Below are 10,730 nucleotides of genomic sequence, written 5' to 3'. Positions count from 1 at the left end.
CAAATTTGTTCCCATGAAGAAACAAACTCACATCTACATCTTGGATAATCTGAGCATGATTACATTTTTTTATTTTATTTTATTTGTTTTATTTTTTTGAGTGAACTATTCATTTTAATGTGGAAAATTTTACCATGGCATAGCATCAGTAACATCTGCCCTGTAACAGCAGTAGAATCCATAAAAGTATGTGTGAATGCTTTTATACTGCTGCTGCCACAGATACAGTACACGCTGATGACACCCCCACTTCTCTCCATTTTTCTATCTGTTCTCATTCTTTGTCCTACATGAACAAGCTGCAAAGAAAACCACGAGACAAAAGAAGAAAGAGAAAACTGCTGCCTGCTCACACCTAAACATCAGCCCGAACACAATGCTGTCTAACACAATACTTGCAATTGTAACGAAATTCAGGGAGAGATTTTTCACAAGCACAGTATTCAATCCTCTGTCTCCCTCCTACTGTTTCTCTCCTCTTTTAAACTGAGCTCACACATGCATAGACATGACATGTGAATGGCTTTTCACATGGGGAGGCTTGATGTCTATCAGCTCTGACTTATTGCACCTCTGCACTGAAACAATGGGTAATTAAATACATACACATGAAAAAAGGTTTCATATACAGTAACTGACACAAAATCTGATTCCTGTAATTAATTTGCACTGAAGTTATTTGCGTTATTAATGTTGTGTAATGGGATTTGAAACATTTCAGCTCGGTTCATAATTCAGAGGAAATAAATGCTGTTTGGTAATGGAAAATGCAAGATTACACATGAATAAATTTAGCAGGTCAACATTCTAATTTAAAATCAAACTTCAAAAAAGAACATTTCAAAGGATAAGGACAGAGCTGGAGTTAATTTCTATTCCATTCACATGCAAAGTGATTTTAGCACCTTGGACAGCAACCTTCAGCACTGCCACGAGTCATTAGACATTCTCTATTCCCTCGGGCTCTGAAGCCATCTTCACTATTCTGACAACATCTCTCAAAAAGCTAGCAAATACTTGCCACAGTAATGAAAAGCATCTACATAACTCACACAGGAATGTACATATGTACAGAGACCCTAGAGAGGGCACTTAAGCACCATTTAAAATGTCTGAATGCCTTTTCAACACTTTTTGTTTGTAATAAATGAAACAAGTTCATAGTTGTTCATGTGGCTAATCTTGAATTGACTGCATATATATCCAATAAAAATCATCAAAACACCAGCTTATTAAAAGACACTGGGCAAAAATGATAAAGAAAAGTGAAAGTAATGAAGAAAAACATTTCATTTCATCCCAGATGCAGCTTGCTTTAATATTGTCTATCAAATGCAATGGCATTTAGACATTTTAATGTTTGTGGCTTAAGTGTCCAAAAACTTTCTGCAGTCACTGTAGAAATATGACAAGTATATATAACCCAAGCATGCTTGCATATTTCATATTGATTGAAGGTCTTCAATCGATTGCACTCCAACAACTCCAAAATCCAGTTTCAATTTGGCACATTCCAGAAGATCTGATTCTAGATGCTGAACTGCATGCTTGGCCTGTTTAAATTCAAGTCTTTCTTCCTCCCCCGTTTCCTTTTTAATTTTCCCCCTCAATCCACCTCCTCGGGTTTTGATCATTTTTAGCTAATTAAGCCCTTTGAAAAACCCAAGAACAAACCATCAAGAGGAGGAAGAAACTAAGTGAAATGCAGATTCAGTGCTGCATCTCCCAGAATGCATCACAACAAACCCCCACAGCAACAAACAAGCAAGTGAAAGACGGCAGAGAAGGCGGCCATGTCGATGGTTCGCCAGGACTAAGCCACAAACCAAACGATGATATTGATGTAGGAAATCGTTCGATACTACAAATGAGCTACAGTTTGTTGACATAAGTCAAGTATAGATTACATAAACCCCAACCAACTGATCATTTACCAAGCACGGATCTAACAAGCCAAGATTAACCTCAGGGGGATGTATCAGACTGCAAGATGTGGGAAAAACTACAAATAAACACATATGCAAGTTTCATGGAATGAAGGCCAATAACATGGCATGAAATAAAATCTACAGCACTAAATTTTTCAGCACATCATAACAGCAAATGTGATGTATGTCTCTATATTTTAACTACAGTCATAACAAGGTTTGGACTCTCCTGGCATCTTTTAAATTGTGCTTTTTCTTAGATAATGTCTAAAAAGAACAAAATGTCTCCATTTAGAGTTGCCTATTACATTGATTAGTGCAGTCAAAAAGGAAGGCTATTTTAAAAACAACACTAAAATGAATTGCAGCCAAAACAAGAATGACTGTTCTAATTATATATTTTGTCCAGATCAGCCCTTTAGAACATCATTCATTCAAAAATGAACTCTGTGGACACCAGCATCATACATCATTAGCTTCGCTACCCTTTAGCAAAAAATAAAGTAAGATCATTAAGTTGAAATATAGAGACAAGGACAACCTAGATGTAATCCACAGCAAGGTAACATTGTCCCTATGACCGTAACTGTCCATGAGCGGTTCTTCATCACAGTGAAGAATCCAGACAGCAGCGCTAGCGATCACCACACAATCTCTGAATGACACCTTCACTTACAAAAGTTACACCTCTCATTCTACAGAAGAAAGACTCAAACAAGCTCTGAAAAGAATGCATGAAAGACAGACATGCAGTTAAGATAGCATTTGCATGCACTTTAGGGCACCACAGTAACAATCATTTATGAATACTTTTTGACAAATAAAAAAAAAATAAAAATAAAAAAATGCACAAAGGCTCTCTGTTTGGACACATTATTGATGTGAAACAGACTTGCACAACAGGGAGTGCTGTTAAATATGGACCAAGCAAAATTTATTGAAATATTGACAAAACAGGCTGGGTAAATGATGAATGTAGGGAAAAAAAACTCTTGGTGGGTATTGAACAGAGGAAACAGAAGCTACGCTAGTCAGCTGGATGATAAGAAACAAATAAAGAAAGACCATTCTGCATTCTTAACAACCTCAGGAGAAATAACTATACTTTATAATAGATGAAGTATTTCGATGTTTGTCGTAAATGGTTATGGATAGAACTGGCAAAGGCAAACAGACATAAAATATTTGGTTTAAAAAATAGCCACTTTGTTGTCAAAGGGGAGTAGAAAATCCTTTTCTGTTGGATAGATCACTTTCTAGTATGGAATTATGTCACTTGAGTAATGCATCAACATTAAAATGACCCCCAACATACACACACACACAAGCAGAATTTATATTCAGATGCCATATGTTGCACAAAGTTGTATATCATACCTGATTCCCTCAAATAATTAAACATCAATTTTTCTCCATCCACAGTCATGATGCATGTGTGTCTCTCTTTCTCCCTCTTGTGGACACATGTAAAAGTGACACTGCATTAAATATTCATATCAAATGTTGTGTAATTTAGTAAGCAGTGGACAGGTATAACAACATACCTCACAGAAAGACTCAAATCTAAACCAAGGTCTCCCTTTCTTGTCCAAACCCATCGATGGCACATGCATACAGGAAGGAACACCAGACTGTCTCAACCTGACCCTCCTAGCAGCAGTGAGGCCTTGACAGGTTAATGTGCATTTTATAATTTGTCATTTGAAGCGCCATACCAATACGTCAAGTCTATTTCTCACAAACAGTATGCATTGGTACCCTTTTTATTTGATTTAAGACTTTGTATTTTTATTAAGAAGGCTATACCAGACGCATAATCACTATACATTGATTTAACATTACCTTTACAATTAAAGCTTTTCACTGAAATTACAGAATAAATATATGCACAATTTTAACTTTGTCAAATCTTTGATAAAGAGAGAGAAAACATTAAAAGTGCTTCCTAAAAAGCTGTTAGTGATAGTATCCAGAAGCATTTTTCTTAAGAAAGTGCGTTGAACTCCATAAAATTCACAAATATTGATCCTCGTCCTTGAGATAGAACTCTGTCTTTTGCTGTATAGAAAATTAAATAGACCACTCAACGGGTAATACGTCGCTGTATTTCTATAGCAGGTGAAGTTTTTGATCGATAACCTCCTTCTGCAGTCGAATGCATGCAGCAAACTGCAAATATTCTACAAACTGTCACACGCTCCCCAGATTCAAAACATCTGTTCCGTACAAAAATAATGGGTGGTAACATTGCTGGCTACCCACAAAAAAAAAAAGGCACTTAATTGAAAAATCTGAGTATGGCCTTTCCTCCAAAAGCGACTTGGGGGAAATGTGTGTGAGAGTGTGTATGTGTACGTGTGTGAAACATATAATTTTGCCATGCTTCTTTTTTGATACATATTCTTTTTGGGCGTGGAGGGGGGGGGTGGGTGTGTAAGTGAGTTTACTTTCTTTTTTCTTTTTTTTTTTTTTTAATTCAATTAGAATCTATATGATTTCTCCAAGACTTCGAGGTAATCCGGCTTGGTTTGGAGTTTTGCCCTGAGCTCGAGGTATTCACTTTGGGTCTGCTCAGGGAATCCTTTTCCCGCAGTGAAAAGTAATGTTTCTTTTAATCTGGCGTCTTGCTGTAAATCGGGGTATTGCATTCCGGGAGGATGTGCGTGTGCCACGTGCATGTCCTTTAATTTGGGAATGGTGCCGTACAGGCAGTCTACAAAACCCACCGTAGGGGTCGGTCTCTGGCTGTCAATTACGGTAGGGCAAAGCACTCCATTCTCATGAAAGCCTGTCATGTCACCTGACTGATTGACGGTGACAATGGTGTTGAGCTGAGAACTGGACACAGCCATTGTCCATTCCTTCTCTTTCTCCAGAAGAGTTCGGTAATTACTTTTATTTTCCTTGGTTTCTGCAAACTGCTCACCCTCGATCTCTCCTTCTCGTGGTTTGTAAATTGGATTGTTACACATTTGAGTAACGGGATGGGGAATGTAGTCGTAGACGTGACCGGGTGGCTTCTCAGGCGAGGCGGTCTGCCTCTCTTCAAAGATTTTGCACTGCATTTGAATGCCTGTAAGGTCCACCTCCTGACGCTTCCTGAAGGGAAGCTTCTTTCGCCTCTGCAGGACGAATGCGAAGAGACCGGCGGCCACAAACACAGAAGAGATGAAGAGAATCAGTAGGCTGAGGATAAGCACGGAGAGTGGAACAGCTCCCGTTGCTGGTGCTTGTCCTAACTCAGAGCCGCTGGTGGCTGTCATGTCATTGGGCAGGACTGGAGAAGAAGCGGTGAATTTCAACTCGGGGCAGATGACCTCAGCCTCCAGGGTGCGCAGATCCTTGCCAAGAGCGAAGTCCGGGGTCTTGCAGGTCACTTCCCCCACAACAATGACAGAGCTGAGTTTCTCGATCCACTGCTTGAGTGGGATGATGTCGCAAGAACAGTCCCAAGGATTCTGGTGAAGGTCGATTTGAACGATGGAGTGGAGATGCTCCAGGACTCCGCTCACGGGAAGGTATAGAAAGTAGTTGTTGCGCAGGTTGAGCCTAGCCAGAGAGGTGCCAGCAAAAGCATCCATGGGCAGGGTGCGCAGCAGGTTGTCATTGAGAAAAACCAACTGCAGGTTTGGCATGAGGCTAAAGGCGGCCGGTTGGATCTCTCGAATGACGTTGTACTCGAAGTACAGGTAACTAAGCGCCTGCAGACCACGAAACATGCCTGGAGTGAGCCTTTCAATGTCGTTTCCATTCAAGTATAAACTTTTCAAATTAGGTAGGTTCATAAAGGCGCCTTCTTGAACATATGATATCCGATTGTTGCCCAAGTGTAATAAATCCAAGCTAGAGAAGTTCCAAAAATCTGACCTGTAAATTTTCTGAATCAAATTCCCACTTAGATAGAGTTTCTTGGCATTGAGTGGTCGTGGCAGCAGCTCAGAAATGTTGTGGAAGCCTTTCTCTTTACAATTGACAGTGAGGCCCAAGTCATTGATGTGTAAATTGCACATGCACCCTGTCGGGCAAATTATTGGAATAGGGGGTCTGGTCTGGTAGGCAGCGACTGGAGGCTGATTCAGCCCTGGGTAAATGCTACGAGGAGTGGGTGGTGTTTTTGTGGGTCTGTGCCGTTTAGTCGGCTTTACGTGTCTCTCTCTGTACTCTACTGAGGAGGCTGTGTTGTGAAAAGATGACAACATAGACGAAGGCTTGGTGGGCCAGACATTTTCGTTATTAAATGGTAATCTGGGAATGCCATGTTTGGCCTCCAGCTCAGCATCAGAGAGTAAAGGACAAAGTTCGCTTCTCTTGATCTCACGAAGGTCCTTACCGTGTAAATGAAAAGGGTATTCACAGGTTATGTCGCCCACCAGTGCCGTGTAGGGGATGCGCTCCAGCCAGGTTTTGAGCTGCACAATGTCACACACACAGTTCCATGGATTTTCCTCTAGCTGAATCTCCATCAAGCTGCGACCGATGTATTCCAGCGTCCCTTTATAGGGTAGAATTCTTAAGCGGTTGCCACGTAAGTCAAGATGCGTGAGAGAAACGGACCTGAATAATAAATTGGGTAGCACGGGTATCAAATTGTCGTTCAAAATAAGTACTCTGAGTTTGTGCAGGTTCCGAAATGCCCCGCTCTCTATTCTCTTGATGACGTTGTAATCCGCCTGGAGATACTCGAGGCTCTCCAGCCCCATAAAAGTGTCATTCCTGAACACCTCCAGTTTGTTTTCATGCAAAAACAGCTTTTTCAAGATGCTCAGGCCATTGAACGCACCCACATGTATGTCCTGTAGCGCATTATTCCCCAGATTGAGTGACACAGCATTGTTGAGGTGCAAAAAGCTGTTAAAATACAGCTTGCGCATGGAGTTCTTCGCCAGATTGAGTTTAAAGGGTCTTGTCCACGTCTGGGGGATCTGGCTGACATTTGTAAATCCTTTGCTGTCGCAGTGGACGTGGAAAATACCCTCCTTGACTTCACAGTAGCAAGGGTCAAAGCAAGGCTCATCTATTTCTTCCGACTCGTCCAACAAAGGGATCGGCGTAGTCCATCCTAAAGCTATTGTGCTTAGCAGGGTAAACCACAGCATCCTTCTGCCGAGTCCTGATGAAGTTAAGGCTGAGAGCCACTTCACAGCACTGCAACAAAACACAGAAAAAAAGAGCGTATCAGATGAGAAGGCTCAGACAGCGAGTGTGAGTTGCAATGCTTTGAGCGTTTCACACAATAAACTACACAACAAACACCTCCTCCTTCCACATCATGACACGTTTACAACAGAGATCATGCATTATCATGGGTTTGACATCTTTCACTCGATGATAACTTGCACTACACCCAAAAACAGGGCTCAAGGGCATAATCCCCACTAATGTTTTTAACCACCAAATGAAACAAAGCACATCTAAACTGTTTAATGTATATCACTAATAAAAAACATCTATTTTGTATCTCACTACATCTGTCACACAGATACAAACAGGACAAGAAACATTTGGAAAAATATTACTTTTGTCAATTCTTAATAATCATCCATTTCCATGTTCATGCAAATCTCAAAAATATTAGGCTACATCAATAAAGCATGAATTAAAAATAAATGCATACTTAAATCGAATCAAAATCTGCATCTACTTAACATTATAAAAAACAAACAAACAAAGAAACAAACAAAAAAAAACAATGACAGTTGCATCCCAAGACTGTCGCCAAAACGCCAATTAGACCTTTAATGCGTAACGGAGGTTATTTGCTTTCCACAGCCTGAATGCACTTAATTAGCGCGGATGTTATCAGCAGATCAGTGGAGAAACTCAGAGCCAAATGCTGCTGAGTGTACCACACTCTGCGGATCTCTTGGATTTCGAAAGGAAAAAAAGGACCAAAAGCCCTCGAAAGATCCTTGTTTTCCGTCCAGAAGAGAATGCAATTTTCCATGAATAGCGCACTTTGTATTTTCCTCCCACCCTTCTCTGGTGTCCTGGCTTTAGCAGTCAATGTCCTTCCATTCCCAATCGATAAAATAGCGGATACCTACTCGGTTTTAGTGGTGTCCAACTTGACATCTCCAGGATTTGGAGACGGATGGTACCTGGTTGCCTCCGATGGTTGGCTAAAAAAAAAAAAAAAAAAAAAGAAAAAAGCATGCATTGGAATGAAACGCTTTTAATGCACTTATATATATATATATATATATATATATATTATATATATATATATATATATATATATATATATATATATATATAATATAAATCCGTGTTTTACGCACAAATAATAGTAATAAAAATATATCAATGTTAAACTTAACATTAAACTTGCATTTTAGATATTTTTTACTAAAAATACTTTTGCTAAAACACCTTTAAAACTGGGAGATTGGTACAGCAGTCTGCGCAGTTACATCAGAAACAAATCAATGCATAATTTGATTAAATACAGAGATTATTCTGTGGATCACCCAGGTCATTCTCCATCTCCAAAAAGTCTGCGAACCTCTAAAACGCTGAAAATTCACCTTTTTTTCACCGGAGCATCCGAAATAAGACGAGTTTAAAGATGTCCTGTGCTTTTCCCCTATCTCTCGCCCTCTCTTTCGGTCTCTCTCTCTCTCTAAGACCAAGAAGAGAGAAGATGAAGACGTGATTTGAATGAAATCTCCCTTCTTTCTATAAAGGTTTGTTTATGATGCCGGTTCGTTCAGTTCTGGAGCTCAGTTCCGCTTCGTGCGGTTCGGTTCGGTTTGTCCCACTGCTGCGCTGCTCGCGTCTCTCATCGTGCCGGAGAAAAGCTTCGGATCGTCACGGAAATGAGCTTTAAGAAAAGCGAGCAGGGAGGGAGAGGGTAGAGATTGGAGAGACGGCGTTGGCGGAGAGGGTTGGGATGGAGGAGGCACGAGCTGTTGAGCGCGCTGAGTGCCGCACCGGGAGCGCGCGCGCAACCGTGTGTTCTCTCTCTCTCTCTCTCTCTCTCTCTATCTCTCTCTCTCTTCATCAGTGATGTAACGTTATTTTATAGGGCGATCTCATCTCCGATTTGTGTTCAGAGATAATGTCACAGGTTATTTAACTCTGAGCTTCATCCGTGAGCTCTTCTGAGGCTTTGAATGTCCCATTCAGTTCCGTTGTGCACAGTTTCCAATCTTTCTTTTCTTGGAAAATGTCATTTCGTTCGTTGAAATGCGAGTCCGGGGTTCCTTGGCTTCGGAAAAATCACAAACGAAACTATCCAATAAATCGGTTTATTTTTCCTCTGTATAAATTTAGTTGGGTTTTATCTTTAGTGAAGACAACTGATGAGAATTCTTCCGTGTGAAGCTCCGCGCCTTGTCTTCCCGCGCTCTGCCTGCAGCGGGCAATCTAGCTCTGCGCGTGGGCAGTGGCGATGACAGGATACCTTTATTCTGCAAATTTACATGGAAATGAGAGAGAGGTTATGGGTAACACTCTGTAATATGATTTATTAATGACTTTAAAACATTATTACTTTAAATAGTATTAGAAAGAGAAAAGAAAAAAAAAACATGGAGTAGTTGATTAAACACACATTGTCATTTTGCTGTAAAAAAACAACAACACACACACACACACACACACACACACACACACACACACACACACACACACACCACACACACATATATATATATATATATATATATATGTATAGATATATATATATATATATATATATATATATATATATATTAATAATAATGAAATTATTTTTAATATATATATATATATATAAATAAATTTTTTTGACAACACAGTTTGACTTTTAAAAACTTTTTGACTCGAAGCCTCGAATTTGTGACAACCTCCCTTTGATAACTAGCCTTTGTCTTGTATGTTTCAATTTGAATGTACTTGATCTACTGATCTGTTAATATTTAACAGAGATAATGTTTTCAGTTATTTAATTAAAGTTATTATGAAGTGTTTAGAGCGTAGGCTATGTTTAAATACATTTACACAAGATTTCATAATGAGATTTGAGTTTCTGTAATGTTCATGAGTCATGCTTAATTGGATTGCTCAAGGACCATAAATATTATGTTGAGGGTGATGGTGATGATGATGATGATGACTGCAGCTATAACTATCATGACTGTCATTTTGGTTATTACAGATCAGATAAAAATCTGTGATGCTAATCAAAATGTTTATTATTATTATTATTATTATTATTATTATTATGCAGACATAAGGCTGGAAACTTTTTGCTCATCCACGTCCATCCTTCTCAATAGATAGCTTCCCCAAATAGGTGTCACCAAGTCCTTTAAACAGACAAAAGATACAACCAAGATACAAAATGAACCACCATTATTTTGCAGATTACATTGTTATGCCTTTATTGGACTGGTTTTGAATTTAAATGCAGTGCAAGCACACAGCATACTCTCATTAAAGATGTGCAAACTAGTGAGTGAAGATTTAAGACTAAGCCTATGGCAACTAAAAGGACCCCAAAACCTCAGGGTCAGTGGGGAACATTTGTACTCTGTGCTCACCTTTCACAATGCACTGATGCATGCAACATAAAGCCCCACCTAGAGGCCTCTTCTGATTGGCTGGTTAGTATCAGTCATGACGGCACAAGGTGGATTAACGTCTGCAAGAGAAAGAAGAGGAGAGAGAGAATGAAGGGGTGAGTGAAGAGAAGGTTTAAGAGCCGCATCTGGGTTGGTGTGCAGCAGTGTGTAAAACTGCCAGTCAATCATCTTGTCTTGTGTGAAAGCCATCTTTCATTTCTGCCTCTGCCAGTCACTCCTAAATCCCTTTATTCCTTTT

At 39.7% G+C, this 10,730-nt stretch overlaps 1 protein-coding gene across 2 annotated transcripts; it reads right to left on the bottom strand.

The window, feature by feature from the left end:
• Positions 1-4,224: 4,224 nt before the first annotated feature.
• On the bottom strand, positions 4,225-10,466 carry LOC109063219 (SLIT and NTRK-like protein 3). 2 transcript variants are annotated; one of them, XM_042744654.1, is made up of 3 exons: positions 10,451-10,466; positions 8,453-9,337; positions 4,225-7,073 (listed from the first exon to the last, which is right to left on the bottom strand). In XM_042744654.1, the coding sequence occupies exon 3, from the start codon at positions 7,022-7,024 to the stop codon at positions 4,409-4,411; it is 2,616 nt and encodes an 871-aa protein (XP_042600588.1). In that variant the 5' UTR covers positions 7,025-7,073; positions 8,453-9,337; positions 10,451-10,466; the 3' UTR covers positions 4,225-4,408. The 2 variants fall into 2 exon arrangements, with proteins under 2 accessions (XP_042600588.1, XP_042600587.1); XM_042744653.1 differs by lacking the exon at positions 10,451-10,466 and adding an exon at positions 7,973-8,047.
• Positions 10,467-10,730: the final 264 nt, after the last annotated feature.

Source organism: Cyprinus carpio, chromosome B18 (genome assembly GCF_018340385.1).
Source record: "Cyprinus carpio isolate SPL01 chromosome B18, ASM1834038v1, whole genome shotgun sequence".
In the NCBI taxonomy this organism is placed as follows: Eukaryota; Metazoa; Chordata; class Actinopteri; order Cypriniformes; family Cyprinidae; genus Cyprinus; species Cyprinus carpio.
Note: the sequence above shows the minus strand (reverse complement) of the source record. Positions and strands in the feature narration are given on the sequence as shown.